The following is a 26,045-nucleotide window of genomic DNA, read 5'->3' as shown; positions in this document are numbered from 1 at the left end:
CCTAACCAGGCCAACCTGGCAACGTTTGCTTAACTACAATCTGAAATGTTCAGAAAATCCTAGTGTATATTTATCAAATGCAAATCCCTTAGATGACACAAACTGCACAGGAATCACACATTCATTATTATTATTCCTGGCAATATTTCTGGCCGGCTTTAAAGATGGCAGAACATGACAGCGCACCCTAATTCACAAAGCACTGCTCATGCAGAGAGAAAAGGCTATAAAATAAAGAGACCATGACTCATCTCTACTATGAAAAAACTCTGTAATTGTCACAACATAACTCTATCACTTCAAACTGATTTATGAATACCGTGTGTGTATACTTGCGCATGCAATCAAGTATAGCAGTCAAATGTGACAAACGTAAAAAAATAAAATGTATCTTTGATCAGCTCAGTCCGTTTCTCCCAGTTGGAGTTCGGTTTGCAGAATGCAACGCATATCCATGAGCTTCACATTTCAATCACATCTCGTATTTCACGCCTCCAATCTCAGCATTCCACTTTACCAATATAAGCCTACTACTTCTGGGGAAATGCAACAACGCCTCCAAATGCTAAACAACCGTCACGATTTCCTCCCGCTGCACTGAGACAAATGCATTGATTTCTCATCAGCCCTATCAAAATCACCTCGAAACGCAGAGTCTGGGCCTGTTTGAACACAACACCTGATCATGGGGGGGCAGTAATGAAATTTGGGAAAGCTGCTTATGGCTTACAGAGAAGCTAATCCATTGATGCCGCATGCTGTCCGCATGAAAAGTGATGATTCGATTATGGTTTGCATTCATTGCTGGAGAGATGGAAAAAAGTAGGCTTGCAAAAATATGTCATCCCTGAAATAATGGCCGGATGTAATTATATTCCTTCATGTATGCACAAAGCACGTTCTGGTGGGGCGCCATATGCTGTTGTCATTGCAATCGCAGCTGTTGTCAGTGCGGTTTGTGGTTTCAGGATTATGTGGCATGATCAATAAGTGTCCTTCGAGGACTATTAATGCAGTTTGAATTCATTTGAAATATTAATGTGTACTCTTATTGATTGGGGATTAACACATTAGACATATACGATTCCCTATAGTCTCTAATGGGAACAAATATAGGCCTAATTAACACATTGTTGAAATGTGAAATTTGTTTGAATATACAACTTGAAATAAATATTGAAATATTGGTGTGAGCAGTGGTTCCCCAAAAGGGGTAGAAATGGTTATTGGCAAGAATGTGATTGTGTTGAGACAGATCATATGCGTGTCCTTGATATCTGACTTTCTTGCACTTTGCCTGTCATGTCTGCCCCAACACCTGGCACGGCATCCTCCAAGCAATCTTTAATCGAACTTAAAAGCTCTGGCTGCTCAGGCAGATGTGTGGGTGGTCCGCAGAGAGCTCTAGACTTAGATAAGCCGAAGGTGATTTTTTCACTTGCCATTTCTCCCTCTCCCCCACTCATACGCACTCATCAGAGACCATCTACTGTATATGCCTCTATCTTTCTAAAATAAAGGTTCTGAAATGGCTCTTTGCCAATGTTTATGGTTCAATGAAGAACCTGTAACATTCATGGAAGCTTCTTATTTCACTTGAGTGAAATGTTTCTAATTATCTTGGAAAGGTTTTGATCTGAAGGTGTATGCTTGAATATCTAAAATTAGTTTAGTAGACAAAAATAGAATTGTGCAAACTAGAAATTGTATTAAATAAATTGGATGACTTTGAGTGAATAATGAAAAGAAGGAGCCAATAAGAGCATGGAATTCCTTTAATATTGTTTAAAGAGCATCTCAGGGTGAAACCCCATGAAGCTGCTTGATAAAATGCCAAGAGGACATTTCTGCTATTTCTAGGCAAAAGGTAACAATACTGAAGACTCTAACACAAAAGTTTTGAAGTACTATAGTTACAACATAATCCTCTAAGTCCCCTTTGTGATATTTCAAAGTTTTTATGGGCTTACTTGAGTTTAAGTAAGCGACGAGTGTTCTAAAACGTTGACTGGTACGCTTTATGGTAGAGATCGACCAAATGAACGGCCGGCCGATAAAACGGGCCGATTTTGGGGACTTTTTAATTCCATTCCATTCCATTTTCTACCGCTTATCCGAACTACCTCGGGTCACGGGGAGCCTGCGCCTATCTCAGGAGTCATCGGGCATCAAGGCAGGATACACCCTGGATGGAGTGCCAACCCATCGCAGGGCACACACACTCACTCATTCACTCACGCACTCACACCCTACGGACAATTTTTTTCTTGTGAGGTAGTTAAGAAGTTTTCTTTTTTTTATCAAAAGTTGGCACATTGTCACGCAAATCAAATTAATAGGCAGGCCAAATTAACAGGCGCATCTGTGAGCAGCTAAGCATTGTTGTGGAACAAGCAACGCGGCCTCTTGCGGCATAACATTGCGATGTCCCCCTCTGCCTGCTAACTTCTTAACTACCTCACAAGAAAATGGTAAGAATCATATTATTTTGATAATTCGTTCTTAATCTAGCTTTGTATATTTCATTGATTAAATATGATGCTACTTGAGAATGGGAGTAACTTTTCGGAACTCTAATGTAAGCGAGCCTTCAACCACAAAGTTTAGGCTACATGTATGCTTGTGTACGAAAACCTGGTGATGAGCCTAGCGGCTAAATTATTACAGTTGTCCGCATTGTATAGTAATATAAACTCTGACATTGTCACTACTTTTTCTGTACTGGAGAATTTCTCTCCCTCTGAGGCTGCGTGTGAATAAGAAACCCGCACTCTGCAGACATGCCGTGTTAAAAGACGAAACTTCTGGCTAAAACGTGCACGTTAACTTTCCTGCTTAAATGTGTCGGTGGGTCGGACTCTGTTTATACTTGGTATTAAGATGCGTTTTGGTCGATCTTTCAAATAGACGAAATAAGTGCACACAATTTACGAATGAACACGAACGGGAAGATAAACATACAGAGGGAAGCGAGACACGCTGAACACAGTAAGTGTGTGTTAGAGGTCTGAAATGGAGAGAAAACATTCTACTCGCTTGGTTTTTCGTCATTAAACCAAACATTTAAGTCTTCAGCCAAAGTTTAAATCCCGACTTGTTTCCCCTCATTTACGCATTTTGTCAGAATGCGGTCTCTTGCGGCTGTTTAAACGCATTCCTATCAGGCTAGAAAAAGGCTAAAGCTAAATATAACTAAACATGCAGTTATGAGCAGCAGGCTGTGTAATATGAGAGATATTTTGTTTTAACTTAATTATGAACATTTTACTAATAGCAATGTCTGCCAACAACCAAAACAAAAAGCTTGCTTCAGAACAGTTTGAGAAGGTGTTTAAAAGTTATGAGCAATATATTATTACTATGAATTAGACTGCTAACTTGTACCCTGCAATAAACACTCACTCAATCTTTCTTAATCAAGTGCATGGAAAAGACATGTCTTCAATAAATGTTTAATATAAGCAATATTCTCTATCACTTCTTATTACTTAATCCGATTTAATGAGATGAACCTCGAAAAAAAGATAATCGGAATAACATCGGCTGGTCTGATTTCTAAAAATCGGTATCAGCCAGAAAACCCCATATTGGTCGACCTCTAGTATATGCGTATGGATAAGCCAACAGCGCTAAGATTAAGCCGTGGATTTAAGATGCTGAAAAATCCTAATAACTTCCCTTTTAGCATGAAAATGGTTCAGGTTTTAGGTGCACAGAATACAGCTCTGTTCCGATATGTATCTTAGTAAAAGCGTGAAGTGATAGTGGTCCTTCCATCAGCTTTTGCCTTTCACTTTGATCAGCACCAGTGGTCCCTGATTACAGCATCATCAGTTTCCTGAGATCTCCATTACTGCAGGAACGTGGCTGTGCACACCGATGCTGCCCGCCAGGACATCCAGATGATGTGCTATGGGTTGACATGACATTTATGTGCAAATGCTATTTTTATCCTGTTCATTATTTGTAAATTTTGCATGTAAATGTTGCGTCAGACCTGCATCAACCACAGTGCAGCGCAGCATTATTGTGCCGAGTGTTGCATGTGCGTGTGAGCGTGCGGCATACACAAACACAATCTTATCCCAGCAAATCACACACGCCGTGGTGGTTACATAACAAACCAAGACTATTTTAAGCACTTCAAATAATAGCAGAAAGGTAATACTGTAACCATGGTCTTCATTTTTCCATGTGAATGAACACAGGGGGAGACCCGATGAGTCTCTAATGTAATATTTGAAGCTGTTTCCATATAATGTGATGTACACAAAGAACCTTATTGGTATCTCCTAAACGAATTCCAAAGAAAACACAAGATACAGTTGCATAATGTTCACATCTAGCCAAACTTTAATCAGTGTCAAACTTACTGTATATGGCTTCTCTGAAACTGCCGCTATTTCTAGAGATAATAATATGACAAAATAAATTCAAAGGCAAAGAAAAACCAAGCAAAACAGAGGTCATAGATGAGTGCTTTGCCTGATTTTGAAATCCTATTTTTTATGAGGACAGTACAGTACAATAAGAATATTTCTGATATTTCCTCAAGCATAAAGAACCTAGAAACAGCAGACAGCACACCATTGAATTAGCCTACGACATTCATCTTGCATGACAAAAAAGGCCACTGGAGACCTGAAGAAGAGGAAACTCAAACATAAAGAATAAACTGCTCATGTACACTTAGGTGAAATATTTCATCGATATTACAAAATGGTTCATAAAAATTTCCCGACCAAGTTGTGCAAAGATTAAGCACATTTCTGTTCAAGAAATGTGGGAATACAATTATTTAACATTATTACTTTCTTTTGAAACAACATAAAAAAATATTTGTAACTTGAAATTCAACTGAAAGACAAGGAAAAATGTTTTGTCTTGGCCGAATTGAATGCCACACAATAGTCATTACACCTCGATTAGTTTGTTGGAAGCCAAAATTTACGGTTACAATTAATCACGATTCATTGCACAGCCCTGAGTATCCCATAGTTAAAAAAGCATCAAGATTTATTTACCTAATATTTGGAGTGGCTATATTTTATTTTGTAAAAATTCAAACAAGCAAGTGCTGGAAACTCGTGAGAAACCATAAATCAGTGATTATTTACATATAAACCCCATGTGCTTAAACTGGTAATTTCAGCAAGCGTAGTAGACTGAATGCTTCTAAAATAGAAACAGACAAAGGCAGGATATGTAGATTTTTCCTTCAACCGTACTCTTCACTGGTTCATCACCAAAGAAAGCAAACTCCATTGGATACCCTTTTAAGGTATATGGTAGTCTACAATTCATGTTGACCTAGAAAGGTCATGTGCTGCCAGAACTAGAACAAACGTTTCAAGACAGAATCTGGTATTTACAGGACAGAGGAAAACCCCTTCATTTTCTTCCTCCAAGGACGTAGAGTCTTTCTCCAAGCAATTCAATTTGCTCAAATTGAAGTCGTTCTCTTTTTTTAACTTTGCCCTCCGGAGTAATGAAGCGGATAAAATGGAAAGGCAGAAAGCATGAGTCTGGAGATTGGGAATGCCATTACATTGTTGTCCGCCGACTTTCCGTCCTAGAACTACATCTAAGTACTTTCATTAGAGTGCTGCTTAATGTAATAGTGCCATAAACTACTCAAAAGTTAAAAGTGTCAATTAGAGGGTCTCTAAAACGTCTCCTCGTGCCAAATTGGGCATGATGAGAGGAACTGGAAGACTCCAACAAAAGTGTTTATGAGGTTTTATTCAGAGCGATGTTCCAGCAAACAGCGGGGATATTCAACTCCGAGCCAGAAGGGCCACGGTCCAGCTTTTAACCCCAACCTTGTTGCTCAGAGGTTCTGGATATTCCTCAGTTGAGTTTCATTTAAGTTGTAACTTAGTATTGGAGGTTTCTTCTAAAATGTAAAAAAATAGAAACAAATGGGACGCTTGTTAAAATGAAGGGTAGGGATGTAACAATGAGTGCGTTTACATGCACAAAATAAACGGATATCTATTAAATCAGTTTTCACGTGATTATATTGACATCAATAAACAGGCATAGCAGAAAAACTTGATTAACATGGAAATTTGAGACTTTCAGGTTTCTTCTTCACATGCAGTGACGTCACCATCGATAGTCCGTTTGGTACTTGGTGCCGCGGGAAATGGGTCAGAAGCTGTATTTTTATAGTTCTTCTCATGTCTGCAGTACCTGGATATGCAACAATAGTTTTTCATTTTGCCATTTCTACATCAACTTCATGATTCGAGAGGGGACATTTATGCGTTATTTTACTGTAACTTCCATTTAGGACTTTTACTATTGCGCTGTCAGACATTTGCACATAAACAAAACTGATTGAAAACCAATATAGGCATTTATATTCAACGCGAAATCGGAGTAATGTGCGACCTCTGCCGAGCGGGTTTTACTTAAGCCGTTTATGAGCATTTCCCAATAAAAGAAAAAAAGTTTTATGCATTTACATGATCTTTCACGTTAGCTTATTAAGCATAATCGAGTAAGACTGTGTATGTAAACACACTCAACATCAAAATCTCATTATACGATAATACCTTGGTATAGATTCCACAGTACAATATATATTGTGATATTTTAAATGACAAATAATGACTTGGAAATGTGCCATAAGCGTCCTCTTTTCATTATTCTCCAATCATAACTGTTGCTTAGAGGTATAAGTTATAGTATGAGATGGGTCAAATTACCTAAATTTCCTTTCATAAAATAATTGCACCATGTATTTATATATATATTTACTATATATATCATCTATTATTTTTCGAACATTCTCTATGTTACATAGAGCATACACCCATGTGACCACAATACTATTGAGACAATTTTGCTATTGCGAAACACGAAATCTATAATATTTTTACATCCCTAATGATGAGTATGGAGGTGTCAAATGAATGTTGATTGTGGAGTTAAAATAATCTGGATTTTGGTAAATTCAATGAGAATTATTTGAGTTCACATTACAATTTAGAATAATATTGACTTAAAATTGCAGGTTTGGCAAATCTGAACACAGTTTGTGACATTAATGAGATCTTCTCTGAAAGTCCAATAGAAACTTTAGCAAGATTCCATTTGCTCTTCATTCAATCTCATTGATTTCAAGGAGAAATGATTGAAATATTAAGGAGATCTCATTTGGGATTTTTCTCATGGGTTGTTTCAAAGAGTATCGAGGCAGAGAACAGTATGGCAGAAAGAACTAGAGGAAAACAAGATGGGAAGGAAGAGACAGTTTAGGAAAAGAACATTTCTCTAAGATCAGGCCTTTAGGCACTCTTCACTACCAATTTATTTGCCTGGTAATTATGCTCTGCGATCTGTTTTTGTTTTCTTGTTTATTTCTTGGGTTGTCGGGAGAACTCTCTGTCATGCTACGTCAGTGCTAAAGACAGATACACAGTGTGGGTCGCAGAACTGGGTGTAAAAGTCAGTGCAAGAGTCTCACATTGGAAAGCAGTAATTTTAGCATCTGTTCACGAAGCAGCTACAGCTACTTGTGTTTTTACTTAATTGTGCTTTACTAAAGTATGCTCATGGCACACAGCCTTTAGTTAATTAAAATGTTTTGTTTTTGCATTGTTTTCAAAAAACAAAATTGCATTCTTATGTTTAAGATATGCTTTGATTAAGAATCTCATTAAATCATGCTCTCAGCAAAACAGTTTGACTGTGGTATTAAGAGGGTTTTCTAAGTAGACACACTGTAATATCAAATAGTAAAAGAAAAAATTTAGCAGGCATTTTTATCCAAAGATTTGATCAGCGACCCTTGATCTTATTGTTGCCAACCCTTTGCCCATTTTATTCAGCTACACACTTAAAAGAAATAAAGGCAACAACATAATTACCAAAATCCCCCGATGGAAAGTCTCAGTAGGAAGCTGGTAATGCAAGAGCAAACTGATGCCATTTTCCCTGACCACCGGATCTCAAGACTGTTCACAAATCTAAGAAAAATGAACACGCCGCTGCTGAAAATGGCATGAGGGGCTCATTGAAATACAGCACTTTACTCTCCTTTTCACATGCTAATTCTTTGCAAAGGGCAGAGATGATGAGGGCAGTGTTTAAGAATAATGATGGAGAACATTTGCCCTCTTTGGACCGCAACCAATCTGACGCCCTTCTGCTATTTTCATCACAGGTACATTGTCTTAAAATGTCATCTAGAGCATATTACCGGTGGAGGCTAATTTGCTTTGCTAAGAAACTTGTCACATGGACACGGTGAGTAACAACAGAGAGAAATGAGAAAGTGAGGTTCACCTGTGAGAGTGGATATTTTCATCAGAGCACTGCAACACGATAGAAATCCAGACAGATATACTTATGTGCGTTGCACTTTACTTTACAGCCAGTGGTGGAAAGAGCACTGGAATTTCGTACTTGAGTACAAGTACTGTTACATTGCTGAAATTGTACTCAATTACAAGTAATTGTACTGGTGTAAAAAAAGTCAGAGTAAAAATTACTCTTCTCAAAAACTACTCAGAGTACTAGTTACACTTTACGTTTTAGGTGGAGTTATAAATTTGGAGATTTATATAAAAAATAGCTACTTTTAACAAAACACATATTTACCTTACTGATAAAGCATTTAACTGGATAAAACTCAGACAAAAAACCTTTCGATGTGTTGTTCTGTCTGTCCATCATAAGCTCAGTTTTCCAGTAAAAGCCATTTATGCACTTAAAAAACTGTTCAATTATGTGTACTAGGCCCCACAGTGTAGAAATTAACAAATAAGAGCCCCAAATACTCCAGGCACAAAATGGAAAACATTTGTAACCTAAATTGCATTGGATTAGCATTAACAGTCATATCTGTAGAGGAGCTGTGTGATCATTTACTCAACCTCAAGCCATCCAAGATGCATGTGACATTATTTCTTAGGTAGAACGATAAACCTGGAGTCGTGGTTCATGTCTTTAAAAGTTCAAAATACAGATAGAGGCAACATTTAAGTAATCCCTGTGGCTTCTTTCGATGTATTAATGACGTCTTATTTAAGCGATCGCAATGTGCAAGAAACTGAACGTTATTTACAATAATGTAACTGATCATGCACAGTTTGCGAAACTGCTTCACATCCGTCCCAGTCGCATATGTTTCCTACTCACTTTTAATGGCAGAGCACTTGATGTAGAGACTTTGGTGGGATATGGACAATTTTATCCTATGATATAGCTGTTTGGATGAAACTTGACGAACGGAGTGATATAGGAACTCAAATATTTCTCCATATCTCGATGAGGCAATGTATGGTGTCCCTTCCCGCAGTGACATTCGAGTGTGCAAAACACCCGTTTGATACGTGCCCTAGCTGCCGCACACGTTCTTCCTCCTCCATGATTAAACTAAATTGGCGGCAGATGTCTTGAAATCTATGTGACGCAAGTTTTCTATGCGCAAATTGAGTGGACGGGGTCACGTGACGGGACGGATTATTCTCCTTAGTCAATCACATGAAAATTAAACATTAAGTAGCGACGACAATGTGAGGAAAAATTGCGCAGTAAAGTACCGATACAGCACTAAAAATGTACTCAAGTTAAACTTCTTTGTTTTTAAACTACTTAAAACAGTACAATTCCTGAAAAAAACTCCTCAATTACAGTAATTTGAGGATATGTAATCAGTTACTTTCCACCACTGTTTACAGTTTGTGTACCTATAGGGGACTTACAGTGTAATTACCTAAGAAAGTACTGGGAAGTAAGGTTACTACATGGTATAAGTATAAGTTTAGGGGTAGGTTCAGGATTAGAACCTAGTTGTTATATTTACTGTAAAAAGTGCACATGTACATGGGAAACAGGACCTTAAAATAAAGTGCTATTGTTACGTGTTATTTAAACAAAACATAACAATACACTGCAGCTTTTGAAAAATAATTAAAATAAATGAATTAATAATATAGGCATAATTTTAATGACTAAATGTTATGTCTGTGTAACTGCACACACTGAGGACAGACACGATGACAACGATAGGTAGTGATAATCCAGTTTATAGTGATGAGTTAGCAACAATGAACATCCAATGGGTACAGAACAAACAAGGTATAACATCCAAGGGAACACGAAACAGTAAACATAAACGGAGAGTCAGAGCTACAGAGTAACAGGGAGTACATAACAACTAGACCTGACAAACATGCATGGGTGAGTGCGGATTATATATGGTGTGGATGATGGCGTGCAGGTGTGAGTGATAATGTAATATCAGTGATAATGAGTGAGTGCACCGAGTCCTGGGTAATAGAGTCGATACTAAAAGTCCGGTGAAAGTGCGTTTGGAGAGGCGCTGGTGCAGGGGGCGTGGCCGGCGTTGATACTGCGGGTGTTACAGTCTGGAACCAGGGTAATTTTTGTCAAGTATTAAAACATCTATTATAACGTTTCTGTTCATTTAAATAAAAAAATATTGACCTAAAGATTATTTTAAACTTGAACAAAAGTTTGAAATGTTGCCTTGGCCTTTATCCGAAATAAGTTAAGTGTCTAAAATTATTAAAAGAAAATGAATAAGGGACTCAAAATATATAATCGAAATAAATTAAACCTAAAACAGCAATAATAAAATTACAAGCATATAATTTTTTTACTAAAATGAAAAGGAGAATTAAAAAAAAGTGTAAAAAGCTAATTAATGACATGTAAGAACATAAAAACAAATACAATTTAAATTTAATAAAAATAACTGCCTGAAACATTGAATTTAAATTTGTTTAGATATGTTTACAATACACATTGTTCCAAAGCAGCAACAAAAACTCAAATAAATAAAGAAAATTGTGCCAAAGTGAGGTAGCCATTGCCAAAGGCAACCGTGATGGGAAAAGACTGCAAATCTGATCCACTGCTAACAACATAAAGATCTTTTTCACAACTTTTATATTTGATTGATTTTGATCTGTCCTTCAAAGTTTTTACAAAGCTCTTTATCTAGGCAAGCGATTAGTGCTAATATTAGCAAATTACTTTGAGACCGCTGTGATCTTCAAGCCATGCAGATATGAAAATCAATGGAGGTCAGCAAGACTGTAGCTGGATGAGCGAAGCATCAGTGAAAAATTGTTCTGAAATGTTTTATCTTGTCCGTATAATCAAATACTGCATTTACTGTATACTCTCGTTGATGTTTCTAACTGGAACGCTCTTTAAATAGCATTACACACTATGACCATAAGACCCAGTGTGTATATACCAGCTTCAGATAACACATCCCCCATTCATATACTGCAGAGGCAGTTCATCTTAATTCAATGGAGTTACATGAAGGTACATCATGATGCACATTCATAATTTATAATCAAGGACAATTTACTTTGAACTCACAGAAAACCCAATTACTAGTCCAAAGGAAACAACAAGATCATGAATATAATAGAATGGCATGAAATCCTATGTGGAGGAATAATTTATGAGGTGCATCACAAAAATCTGCATACACACTATTAAAGTTACAAGACATGCTGATACTTGCACACACCCTGCTTTCATTACAAAGACAATATTCTCCAAAGACAAGAAATGAGGACCAGGGGCAGGCTGCGGAAGATTACACTAGCTGGAATCATACAATTTAAGAGATTAATAAATACATTGGATGCTTTCAATAAGGTGAGAAACATATGCTTTACAGGCCAGTTCTAATATACTGTAGATAAGCAGATTTAAAGATGCAGGAGTTTTAATATAATGGCAAATTGGGTGCAAAAAAGTCATTATTGTATCAGTCTTTTTGTTAGAGATTAATGATGCCATTCATTGAACATCTTGTACTCCAAAACCATTACAGAAACAAACAACAAAAAAGTGTGTGTGTAAGAGAGAGATAAATAGAGATAAAGTAAGACAATAAATAAATCACTGCATTTAAATATAATACTATTCGATTGTAATCACACATTTTAATATCTGTGATGTCCTAAAACAACATACATGCTTTGGTATGCTTCTCTGGGCTTGCTCATGTCAGTAAAATTTCCAATTGCGAATCCCAAATATAAAGGGTACACCAAGATGCTAAGAAAAGTATGATTGTTAGGCTTTGTAATATACTGTATAAACATTCATTCTCATTTCACTCAAAGTACTATGGTTAAAATGTCTTCAGCCTTTGCTGATACTTTTTGAAAATTTGTTTACAAATACCATTTTGTTGGCTTGATTAGTTTTTTTTACAAGGCTCTTGAGATTCCACCTAATTACACAGACTGAATGGATTCATGCATAAAAATCTTCCACCGGGACTTCCGAAGGATGCATTCAGCTGCACTAGATTCCAGCGCATATTAAAAAGGTTTAGGGCCGCCTCACAGTCAAACAAAAATCTAATCACAATAACTCTTTGTTTTTAAAAAAAAAATTAATGATCCCCTGTTTTTCATTGGATGGACAAACATATATTCCCGATCCGACACATGCCACTGGCTTTACTTTTATGCTTTGTGGGGCTTTGCGGAACAATGGAAATTTGCATTCAAAACTACAATTGATGACTTGCAATTGTTTCTGCAATACAAGAAAATGAGAAAGAATTTGCTTCAGATTGATTTAGCACTTCAGGCGTAAACGTCTTGGTTGAAATTTGTCGAACGAAATTTGCATGCCGGTCTCCGCCCCCGGATGTCCGGTATAAAAGAAAGTCTGAGTGCAGCATTTATTTACCTCTTGTTCTGAAGAGCAGAATACGATACATGTTTGTGGCATAAGGGACACAACCTCTCGTTTCCATCAGGGAACTGAGGCTACAGACGTAACCAAGACGTTCCCTTTCTGTCGGTCTCTCGACGTTGTGTCGAGAACGACAGATGGGGTTACCTATGGAAAACGCCACGATGCTGTATTGCATCACAATCTCTAGCGAAGCGACGGTAACAGGCCTGGGCGTGTCAGCTCGAAGCTTTCGCGAAACTGTAACCTTCCAGTGTGGTGGTCAGGGGGTTCCAGAGCTTTCTTGGAGAAAGATGGGTACAGCACTGACCGGTAACCTTTCACGGACGGAGGCCAGTCCTACATGTCGCCACACAGGACGTGGGCTGACACCGGGCTTACCTTTAAGGTTGTTAACCCTTGCAAAGGTGTTTGGGCGTAGCCCAACCCGCAGCTCTACAGATGTCTGCTAGAGAGGCGCTTCTGGCTAGTGACTAGGAGGTAGTTATACCCCGTGTGGAGTAAGCCCTCACTGCCAATGGGCATGGGAGATTCTGAGATCGGTATGGTCAGAGCTACTGAAGCTCTGCGTGCGTTCCAGGACACTACACGGATGGGGTTGGGTCTTCCTCCGCGATGGGGAGCACCTGCAAGTCCACCACTTTGTCCGGGAAGGGAATAGTGGGAACTTTGGGCCCGTATCAGGGCCTGGGTCTCAAGATAACATGAGAGTTACCAGGGCCGAATTTAAGGCAATCCGGGGACACAGAGAATGCTTGGAGGTCCCCTACCCTCTTGAAGGAAGTGAGCGCCATCAGCAGGGCCGTCTTACTCGTCAGGTGAGGAAGATCGGAACCTCCGAGGGGCTCTTGGGGAGCCCAGAGAGGCCCCCCAGGACCCACGTTAGGGTCCCAAGAGGGTATGCAGCGGAGATGAGGCGGATTCCGCCCTCTCGCGCCCCTTAGGAACCTGGTGACCAGGTCGTGCTGCCCTAGAAACTTTCCATCAACTGTGTCGTGATGAGTGGCGATAGCGACTACATACACATTCAGTGTGACTTAGTCTCCAGTCTCTTAGGAATGACAACACGATCCCGATCGAGCACCTCAGTGGGTCTTCTCGTTGAGAGAGACACCAGGACGAGAAGAGGCGCCATCTAGAGGCGTACAACCACCTAGTAGATGGGGCCCTAGCCTGGGTGATGGTCTCCGCCATAGAGGGGGAGTGGCCATCTCAGGATCTTCTCGTCCCGTCTAGAGACCAGACATGGAGGTTCCAGAGGTGTCAACTCTGAAGCCAAGTGCGGTTAGACCAGTGCGGTGTAACCAATAACACTTGGTGCTCCTCTTCCCTGACCTTGCACAATGTCTGTGCAAGGAGGCTCCTGGGGGGTGGAATGTGTGTTTCCGCCCGTCCCGTGGTCAGGACATCCATGCCGAGGGGGGCCTCAGACAGGGAGTACCAAAGCGGGTTATGGTGGTGTTGCGGGAGGCGAACAGGTTTACCTGGGCCTGTCCGAACAGCATCCAAATGAGCTGGACTGCGGGGGTGGAGACACCACTTTCTGCGAGGCATATACTGACGAGAAAGCACGTTGGCTGTCCGGTTCAGTTTGCCTGGGATGTGTGTGGCCCACAGGGAGCGGATCACCTGTTCACTCCACAGGAGGAGGCGTCGAGCAAGTCGTATAGATCTAGTGTCTACGTCGTAGATCCGGCAATGTAGAAGAAGAATTCGTTGAATTCGTTTTGTTCGTAGTCATGAGCGAAGGCTCTGAATAACAAAGGGTAAATGACTGCTGCACGCCGGCTTCCTTTTATACCGGACATCGGGGGGCGGAGACCGGCATGCAAATTTCATTCGCCAAATTTCATTGGCCTTTTCTATAGTAGTCTAGTCAGAGTAGATTGGTTCTCAAGGGGGAACCCCATCTGTTGTTCTCGACACAACGTCGAGAGACCGACAGAAAGGGAACTCTGAGCAAATGTTCTACATGTGTTAACATGGCCGTAAGTCAGTCAACCAGCTTGTGAAATGTGAATTAAGAGAAACATCTTTACACAAGTCACGAAAACTCTCATAGTATCATGGGGCTAGGGGTGTAACGGTACTCGTATTCATACCGAACCGTCATGGGAAAAATTCTGAATGAAGTCATCATTACTATGCCCTACTCCCATCAAAGGACAGAGCGAGTAGATAAATCATAGCTTTTATGCAGTACAAAATTGTTGTAGGTATCCTGAAATTTCATCCTACCCGTCAGATTGTCCTACCAGGCATGCACACATCAATGTTACGTAATTTTTTTGCGCTAAAAAAATCCTCCTACCTGTTTATTTTATACTGCTACGGGAATATGATTGTGTATTTTCGTTGTTAAATCATTCCACATATTATTTAATACCTTTAGTACAAATTCTTTGGGTGTTGCACTGTAAATTAATCCTACATGTTTCTTTAATGCTGGCAGGATAATCTTGAAAGGGTTTTATGCTGTAAATGTATATGTTTATTTTAAGTTGGTAGGACTATCTGACAGGGTATATTGCATTGTTAAATCATCCTACCTGTTTATTTTGTTCGATGTGGTTTAGATTATATCTAACTGGGTAGGACAATTCGAAAACCGGTACAGCCTTGCGAGTGTGAGGCTTTGCATATAAGTTTTTGAAAAACGTTTTAAAATACAAATTCTATGTATTTGCAAATGCTTAAGTTATGCCATTAAAACAGCGACATCTGCTGACAGACACGATGCTTTGTTTTCACGTGAACATGCCAGCTGAAGATAATGAGGAAATGACATCGCTTCCTTTGCCAAGTGCATTCCAAACGTCTACATAATGGCAAGCAAATGCCCTGTTCACTCCAAAGTCTAAATTCCAAGGCCTCTGCCCTTCGAAGGAGAAGGGCATAGGTATGATGACTATATTTGGAATGTTGCCCGTGATGCTTCGGTACGAATACACGTACCGTTACATCCCTACACGGGGCACATTGATATCAAATGCACTGACTGGACCAGAGCACAGTTCTCAAGAATCAAACGATTATCTCAACTGAATACAAGCAAACAACAGTTCACAATATCTCTACCTTTGGATATATTTTTCATCAGTTTCCTGTGACCAGACTTGTACAGCATGACAAAAAAGGTACCTCGTGAGAAGAGTGAAACGTTCTGTGAAGCTCAATTGAAACTCAGATGGGCCGGTGAAGCTTGCCCACATTGCTTGTAGTAATGTGCACTACTTTATACTCATTAACACCAATTAACACTTATTAACACTCATTTCTACAAAATCTGATACTAATGCCTTGATAAATGTGAGTGCAGGTAGAAAAACACAATGGGTCGACTCACACAGTATGAATTTACGCATCTGCCCTGCAGGTTCAGTGATGCGGTTACTCCAACACTCACTTATTTCCATAAATATTTAATAACTACAAACAATTCCTTCAAAACACCGCACAGTCAGGAAGTACAGTTGAGAACACACAAACTTTTTGCTAAAAGAGGAAAAATCATTCCAAATCAATAAAGCACCCCAGGAAGCTAAACTGCTCTAGATCTTTTCATTTCCTTCGAATGAATAACCAACAAAATCAAGAAATAAGTCCAAACTTTCAAGTAACATTCATTTCCTTAAAAATAATAATAACAAGACTGCTATGAACTACTTTAATGTATGCCACCGCCAAAGGGGATCGCTGAAGTGCGGAGATGTTTCTTTTTTTGCACGAGCCTCACCAATAAATGCTCCTGTTATGATTATTTTCGTCCAAAGAGGCCTTCACTGAAGCATTAACAATCTTAAGTCCAAGGTCTTGCTGAGATTATGGTTGCTGACATTGGTTGCTAAACATTCGGAGAGTCTACCCACAAAGCGGTTTGCTCAAGACATGCGATACGCTGTTCTTGCATAGTTCAGTGCTGTACCTGTCAACAAGCATGTTCACCTGAAACAGATCTGACATCAGTACATGACATTTAAATACATAATTAGATGTGGGGAAATGTTTCTACGAATTGCTTCAGCCCTCGACCGGCATATCTCATTGCTTCTTGTTTTCGCAGTGAGACCAACATCTTACACAAAGTTTGAATTTTTCCAGAACACTAAAAACTGTCAAAGCATTGCTATGCAATTGCTAAGGTTTATTCACTTGCTAATGAGTGGTTTTAGGGTGCTGGGGTGTTCTGGATTGTCACTTGGGCTATGCTAAGTGGTTGCTAGGTTGCTTTGATTCGATGCTAGTATACTTGCTTACGAGATCATACGAGCCCATCTCCGAGCTTCTATGCCTGTAAGTCTACAGATTTTTGTTCTACCTTTTGCACTGGCAAAAACTGTAGTCCAGAAAAAGCAATACCACACCAATAAGATGCATGTTTTTAGGGTACCATTCAGGTCAATTAAATAAACAGTGAATATTATCTCTGAATACTTGATTATTATGAGCGCTATGAGGACTATGAGCGGTTTTCCACCGAGCACGGTCTGAAACGGTTACAGTTATGTTTCCACGTGAGCCTGTTTCGACACGGAACGATTACACACTGTTCTCTGCACTGAATTTTTCGGCACGGTTGTCAAATCATGCTAATAGAATGCTTGCAAGCCAAATGCCCGGCATGTTTGTGTTACATTCTAAAGCTTTCTGTTACCAGCCCTGGGGTGGAAAATGAAACCATTTGGCATGGATCGGCATGGAGTGTTACGATTAAGCAACGAGAACGATTCTGCACGATGGTGGAAATGCGCTCTTTGACTTTAGTGTGACTTCAAACAGCAGTTTTCTATCGATCAATGCCCATTCAGAACAATACAAATTATGCAAGAATAAATCCATATGAAGCGATGGGATGTCTCCAAAATAAATACTATTTGTCAAATTATGGACCTAATATTGGTGTCCATTATAAAAAATACTTTGAATATTGTACAATAGGTTGTCATTGGCATCAGCATTATACAATATACAGTAAGTTATCATTTAAGACAGCTAACTGGAGTATGAGTATATTATATTCGTATAGTATCAAATATTATCATATACACTCAATGATGTGTAGGTATATGGGAATTTGGCACCTATTACTAGATGCCATTAGTAGTGTTTTAGTGTCCAAGGTGCTAATTGACTATTTAGATGTTGTTCTCTTGGGAAGAAACAGTTCTTGTGAGTGATTGCCTTTGTTTTTATGCATTTGCAGTGCCACTTTATGAGTCACTAATCTTGCCTTCCTGCTTTCAGGAGTTTAACTCATAGTGGTTCTAAAGAGAGGGCCGGCTGGATTTACATCGATTCTTTATTCCCTCCAGATATACTTTCAGGATAAAACAAATAACAAACAGTATATACACATACAAAGGAAATAAAATTCACAAATAAGACTTTTTTATCTCAATTGTCTCTCAAAAGAGTACATGGAGATCTGAATAAGTCTTCTGGTAATTACCAACACTATGCTACACTATTTACATTCACGTCATAGCTCTGTACTCTTACTGTACGGTTTTATTTGTGCCTATTCTTACTGAAACAGGTTCAACCACAGGGATTGCACATACTCAGAAATAGATGTATAGTGTAATGGAATCAATGTAAGTAGCTTTAGATAAAAGCATCTGCCAAATGCATAAATGGCAATGTAAATGGCGTTAGAAAGATAAACATGTATAGCCAAAGACAATAAATAAGACTATAGACTTATATACAACAAGTGACCGAGTCATGTTATTCACATTTAGCAGTAAAGTGACCATTGACAATCAGGCACATTGACCTTCACACTGATATGAAAACAGATCCATATCTAAGATCTCCATTTAGTCTCCTGAGCTCTAAAATAAAAAAATAATTCCTATGGGTACGCTTACTTGCTATTATTAGTCTTTCCCTGTAAGAACAGCATTGTTCTTGGCAACTACACAGCGCTCTGCATGAGCAATGATGATTTCATTCAAAACAGCGTTAGGTTGCACTAAAGCATTACATGGTTAGTCATCCACATGTAATGTGAAAAAAGTCTGATCCTGCAGGTAGCAGAAAGCCCACCATGTAAACGCATAAGAAGTATTTTTAAAAGAACAAAATCATACTTTACGGTGCTGTGTGGGCTGTGTAAGCCTATTGGCTCTCCACACGAGCATATCTGTCATGCTTGAGAACTTGAATGGAATGCCCTCTGAAGCTTTAAGAAATCGGCAGCGGGATAGCAAAGCATAAAAACAGACATCAGATGATATGGTGAGATTTGAAGATGGACAAGAAGTCAGTTAGAGGCTAGCGAGGGGTTTAAAATGTCTGTGTATGCATATACTTCTGTTAAGCACTAGTGTTCTGTTGGGTTTGTTGCACATTACCATAATCTTTATTGGTTTATGGAACAGGGCATACTGTGCTACACTGAACAGGAGTGAGGTCTTGATAAATCACTCAAAGAAACACCTTAAGTCTTTCTTGACAAGTTAACAGTAATGCTTTACAACTGTTATGTGTCTTGTTTACCCCAAACTCGACTGGTAATGTCTGGCTTGGAACTCTAGCGCAGCGATTCCCACCGTTCATGCCACATCTCAATACTAATCAAGTTTAAGAGCCCCACCGTCTGACCTCACCGAGGGACTGCACAGATGGAAAAGCATCTCCAGTATTTTACAGTACAACTCTGTTTCCTACTTCCATTAAATGGCTGCTTGTAAAAGGTGTGAATTATTTAGAGCAGAAGCCAGGGGAACTGAGAATGGCCCTGTCACTGTGGTCAGTACAATCCCAAGGAAACTGTCACAGGCAATTGTCTTGCTCTGTTTAACAGTGAGTCATAACGTATATAGAATGCAACTTTCATCTGCCTCGCTGACTCAAATGTATTTCCAGTTAGCGAGGTCTAATATTAAAAAGCATTATACTGTCAACGGCATGACCACAGAGTGTCCAAAAGGTCCAACCTTCATTGTACAACAGAAAACAGCCCTACGTATTAAATAATCATTAACCCGATTCATCAAAATCTAAGGGAATGTCTAACCTAATGTACTGTGAAACTTAAGCTGTCTGTTGTGGCCAGATAAAACAGCATGCTTTTCATAATCTGCTTGCGCTGGTAAAATATAAGTAAATCCTTTATGGTCAAAAGGGATAGCAACACAAAGTCTTTAAATATTAGAAGCGTGAAGTAATACTGTAGACTAGACTATATTAATTTAGCGAGTGTCACAGTATAAGCTGACTACTGTCCATATAGATGGGGAGTGCAACACAGCCTGGAATAAACGGGGAGGCTGCGTATGAAATATATAACAGCCAACCATTGCAGATGGTAAAAAATGTATAAATAATATTACCATAAACACAACCTAAATCAAAACAGGATGCAAAAACAGTTGTACTGCATTACATGAACTAAAAGCTTATCGACCTTACAGATGTCTCGGTATTGGAGGCTTCTTTTTCATTCCAGCCTAAGTGGCCTATTGGGATGCTGTAATATAGTGCATTAGTCTATCTTTCTACAATATAACTATGAAATATTTATCCATAGGGTCAATAAGATTATAAATCAACCCACTACAGCCTTTTATATCATTATCTTTATCAAAGCTGATTGAAATGCAATTCGGATCGATTAGAAAAGAGCGCTGGTACTTTAAATAAAGCATCTCTGTTTACCAATACCTAGGTATGGCTGACTTCATATTTGAATCAATTGATCATCACAGCAGGAAACGAAAGCTAACCTGAAACTTTACACTTCCAATTTTTGTTTTAACATGTTTTGATCAGGCAATGTGTCAAGGAGAAAAAAGTTATCATGGGAAGACCTAGAACCATTACTGATCGTAGCTGAGTGGCGTGTAATATGAGCTAAGCATATTTTTAATTTTAAAAAAAAGAGAAAAACAGGTTGATGCTCACTGACAGTCAAAGACATTCAACGAATATGTCTTACTAGGTATGACCATTGAATTTAAGCTGCTAGCAACATTGAATTGAATTTGAGGAGATGCAACCAACTAAGAGATATACAGCGTCTATCACCTTGCCGTGAATAAAAATCTACTACTTTATGTACATTGTGAGAGTACATTGCTTTCCTGTAGCTCAGTGGTAAGAGCAGGGCGCAAATAACGCTAGGGTCGTGTTTTGATCCCAGGGTATTGCACATACTTAGAAACAAATGTATAGGATAATGCAATGTAAGTCGCTTTGGATAAAAGCGTCTGGCAAATGCATAAATGTAAATGTCAGAGATTGTCTTGTTATGCTCTTTGATAAATAAAATATTCTGCATTCAGTGTAGGGGTTTAACGGGTAGCCTATAGAGTTTGTGCAGGCCTGCCCCAGAATTAGAGTTGTCAAAATACTTCGGGTCCAAGTCGGTACCTAAAATTAAAAAAGTTGCCGGTACCTAATTTTCATAAGACCCGGTAGCACCGACGAACTGGGCCAGCCGGGTACTGATGCTCTGTCTAACAGGTTGTCAGACGGAAAGTTTTTATAGACGATATAAGACGTGATGAGTGGATCCATAAGAGATGCGCACAGAAATACTTCAGATTTAAGTCATATCACAAAGAAAACGAACAGAGTTTTGTGGTAAAAGGAGGAAAAATTTATTTGAACAAGTTCAAGCGGTAAGTTTCAACTTCTGTCAGCGTTTGCATTATGATGATAAATATGTTAAGTTAAAGGAAACATTAAAAACAACGTCCCTGTTTGCGTGCTAATTTGTTAGCACCAATGCTAATCCAGTCAAGTGTCACTATTAACCATTTATGCTTATATATATACCATGCTTTATAACTGTAATGGTGTATAATAAATGGGAGGACATGATGGTGTTTACACTACCTATTTTGTATAAGCCTATCCAAAATCTATCTGCTAGAAAAAAATAGATGTATGGCTAACTAAAATGTCAAATTTAATACTATTAGGTTTAAAAAGCCAAATTTAAACTAAAGAAAAATCTATCTGTTTCATTTATTATTTTAATAAACAGTAACATTAGTGTAAGTAATCTTGTTTAAAGGACCCTGACTTTGACTGTTTTAGAAGCTTTGATTATGTTTATTGGTTGTTTAACAATGGATGTTCATGTTTCTATTTAAAAAAACGCTTTATATTTCACATATATCTAGTCTGTTGTTCATCGCTGTCCCACTTCTAACAAAAACAACTGGATTTCTTGACAATATAAAGTCCCTCCTTCTGAAATGCTCTGATTGGTAAAACTGACCAGGTCTTTCTTGATTGGCTTACGCTTCTCAGGCTGTTGTGATTGGTGGGTGTCCTTTGCACCTGCATTCATAAACTTTGGCTTTTAGCAATAAACAGTAACAATGGCGCCAACTTCACTTTATCAATTAAAAACATGCGGTTGATCGAAGTGTAATGGAGGTCTATTAGTGCATGAGCAAACAACAATCTTTGTTACAGTTACAGTTGACGATCTCTGATAACCGAACTCTACTCCAGCGGCTCTTCCTCTTCTCTAAGGAAGGCCTCGTCCCTTTTTTGGCATATTCCTTTAGGCGGAGGTTATTAAAAGCTCTCAGAATGGTGACATCATGTACCCAGGAAGTAGAGGGCTGTAGTCCGATACAGCCGTTCTCAAAAGTCCTTGAAAAGCTAATTCTGCTAAAGACAATATCTCGCTTGGCACTGAACATTGAGTTTTATCATTTTGCAGGTATTGTTCATGCTCTAACAGCAACATTACACACTAACTAAAGGTTGAAAAATGGGATCGCGGGAACGTGCTCTTTAAATGCTGCACTAAAGCTGAGACTTCTTTTAGTATTGCATATGCATGCATGTTCATTCAGTTGCCTTATACTGAGGTTTATGATATTTGTCTTATAAAGCAGCAGACGGAGGAGGATGTTTCTCAGCATGAAAGACCCCAGTGAGCATGCAACAGTTTCAGCAACAATTAACTTGAATACTTCATTTATACGAAATGGCATTGTTTTTTATACATTTATATCAAGAATGAGCTTTATTAATAAAATAGTGTTTCAATTAGCATGTAATGGTGTTTTGCTTTGGTACCGAAATTGGTACAGAGAACATGGAATTTTACCGGTATTGGTACCGACTACTGAAATTTTGGTACAGTGACGACACTACCCCAGAGTACATCATGGTTTGACTGTGCAGTTAGCTAAGGGGGCATGTACCAGCATCCTGCTCATAGCAATGAAGTACAACCCACAACACTCCCACATTTACACAGGTCATTACACTGGAATCAAAGCAATGCAATGTCTGTTTGTTCAGACGCCACTCATGAATAGGATGCCAGCCAACACACAGTGAAACATGAGCTTAATCACACCACTTGACCACTGAATGTCAACTGCTGTAAATATCACAGACCCCAGATTAACACAAAAATCTGAAACGATGTCAAAACTCACTGCCACCATATCTACATAATGTCTATTCATTAAGTAAAATTAAATCTTTACTTTTGGAAACATAATTATGAATTTTGGGAAATGGTAGATTGGTTGGAAAACAATGCAGTGGTTCTTGCTGACGTCCATGACTGTATACAATATAAATGGGCATTTTCATTCTTTAAGGATAAAAACCAATGGGCCGTTGTACTTGGTCCTTCTGTTTGCGACCAACCTGTAGCTCAAATTTAGTACAGTTGCATTCACTGATTCATGCCTTTATTTTCTTAACCTAATCCAAACAGCCTATCATTGAGTAACAGTAAATCTGCCCTTGTAATCCATGTGACGTAAGATAAAATAGTTCTCCTAGCCAATGCTTCATAGATATAGCCTTTATCCTATTATGAGCAACCCTTTGTAATATTCCGCAGCTGACATCTAAGGAAGCATTTCCATAGAGGCACCTTTGACAGAATGAATGGCTGACATGAGCAGCTTAACCTACATAAAATTCTGTCAAAGAGAATTAAGCCAACTCATATCATTTCTAATGTGTCTTGCAAATCACTAAATCAAAAAATGGCTTTTTTGTGGCTGCTTCTCGCATCAACCACTATTTCACTTAATAAAATTGAGTGCTACTGGCAGCAACGAACTGTAGGATGTGAATGAGGTAAATTTGAATGGCCAAATTTTCTTTAAACATGTGAACAAAATGTGTACAGATGACATTGACAGCATAGGCCCGATTTATTGCTATAGGGTGTTTACCATAGTCAACCATTGTTAAGGATAAACGATTGCATTGTTTAATTTAAGAAGAAAAAAATGTTTTGTCATTTATATTTCCATAGTTTTAATACAAATGTAATGGTCAAACAATGTTTACTGTATTGTGACAATGGTTTTATCACAAATACTATAGGTAAACTATTGTAACTGTAGTAAAAGCATACAGTTTATTTACGCTAGGAATAACTGATCAATGACGATTTTGACATGGCAATATAGCTGCCAGTTATTCATGGCAATACATTTAATTCAACATGCAAGTGCAGTTAAAATGCATAAGACGATGTTGATGCTTTAAATGAGGGCCACAAAAAACACTATACATGCATAAAGCAGGATGTGACCACCGACTGGATGCCCACTGTGCACCTGTAACGCAGGAACTGTCACTTGACATGCGGGCCTGCATGGCACTGGACATCATTCAGAATGTAAATCCACATCCCACCATATATCTCGTGCATTTTCACAAGGTCACGGTGGCCGTGTAAAGACTAGTACACGTAGTATGTCTATTTGACTTACCGTATACTCCCTGGCACAAAACGCCTTCAAATAGTACGGCCAATAACCACAGGAGAGCAAACATAATATCCATCTTTACGTTAGTCTGAACATATCCAGCTACGGTTCCTCAGGCGGCGAACACTTGAAGACAGTACGCGCGGTGTAATCTCCCACCTTGCGTGACTGTGACAAATATCATCAAGAAACAACTGAAGAAACGTCAGATTGAGATGTATCGATAGTCATTTCTTGCCAGCATCGAATTGGTCCACACAAAGCCCTTAAAGTCGGCTTCCTCCTCACACCTTTGCCGGCATTAAGCACCGACTGGCGAAAGTAAATGACAGCGCCATGGGAAACACACGCACTATAAATCGGAGTCTGGTAACGCGCGCCGGCATCCACCTCTTCGACGTCCCTTAAAGATAATACTGCGGACTTTAATGCGAAAAATAACCACCGAATGACGAGACAGCCGCTCTCATCCCTTCATGAATAAGGATGCCGGTGAGGCAGAAAGGCACGCCGAAAAAGGATACTCCTTGATGCTGGAGGAGGCGGATGCGAGGCGCTCGTATATGAATCTTCGTCCTCGTGCCGTGAGGGATAAAAAGATGAATCCGTTATTTCAAAAGTGTTTCATAACAGCTGTGCTGGTCGGAAGTCTCTTGCCCCGGCTAAAAAACGATGACACGCGCAGATGTGTCAGAACGCCTATTCTCAGGAAAACGCGAATTTAGAGTGGATAAAATGTGAAGGGTGGTCAGACACGCTGCGCCATACATACTGCGCTGGAACGCTGGAGCCCAGCTGGTTGACTACGTCAAAGAGCGCGTGAGTGAGCGAGCGGGCGCGCTCCGGTCTCATTAGTATGAGGAGCACTCGCGCGCTGAGAACGTTCGCAGCAGAGCAACGTGAACTTCATTATAAATTAAAAGGCCGCTAGTCTAAGTGGTATACATGCTTTCGGGGGTTGTTTGTCGTTTTCTCTCGTTTGAGATCATAGCATAGCTGTTGATTTTGGCGCGCATCCTTCTCTCGTTTTCATCATTTCAAAGCCTTTGTCGAGTTTAAAATGACCGCATGTTGTGATGCAAATGTATTTTGTTAAGCCAAGGACCTATTCGACCTGAATTCGAACTGAATGTTAATACAGGGGTTTATTCGTTCAAAAGAGCGCACTGAAGCATTAAATGGCGTTGCATTCATCTGCTATTTTGGAATAACAGGTTTCAGTACAGACTTTCACTTAAGTATGTACTTTGCTAACGTTATTTAGTACACTTACTGTATTTGGCGGGGACAGCATGGGATAATAGCCTCGCTGAAGGGCACACATACATCACCCTGATTGAACCTGTGAGTTTTACTAGCAGACATACATTCCTATAAAGACCCCCATTATTTAAAAATACATTTGTTTCAAAAGTATTTTTATCTTGAGAGTAAACTTTTATTTTGCACTTAGGCTATTAATGATTTTCAAGTCTAGTAAGGGGATACATTTATACTTGTGCTCTGCATTACGAATTGTAGATGCCTTGTTTTTAGACGATGGTGCTTCAACGTAAAAGATGTTGGGCAGAACATTTTGCACTGTTCATATAGTGCCATCTTCTGGAACAAAAGAAAATA

General features: G+C 39.1%; 1 protein-coding gene across 2 annotated transcripts in view; it reads right to left on the bottom strand.

Moving 5' to 3' along the window:
* The window catches only part of mdga2a (MAM domain containing glycosylphosphatidylinositol anchor 2a), a 117,633-nt gene extending 92,420 nt beyond the window's left edge, over positions 1–25,213 (bottom strand). For both annotated transcript variants that reach the window (XM_056768729.1, XM_056768730.1), the window contains exon 1: positions 24,429–25,213. In XM_056768729.1, the coding sequence (XP_056624707.1) occupies positions 24,429–24,501 (73 nt within the window). In that variant the 5' untranslated portion in view covers positions 24,502–25,213. The remainder of the gene's footprint in view (positions 1–24,428) is intronic.
* Positions 25,214–26,045: the final 832 nt, after the last annotated feature.

The sequence above is a fragment of the Triplophysa dalaica genome, chromosome 15, assembly GCF_015846415.1.
Source record: "Triplophysa dalaica isolate WHDGS20190420 chromosome 15, ASM1584641v1, whole genome shotgun sequence".
NCBI classification, from domain to species: Eukaryota; Metazoa; Chordata; class Actinopteri; order Cypriniformes; family Nemacheilidae; genus Triplophysa; species Triplophysa dalaica.
The sequence above is the reverse complement of the archived record's forward strand: the minus strand, read 5'-3'. Positions and strand labels throughout refer to the sequence as shown.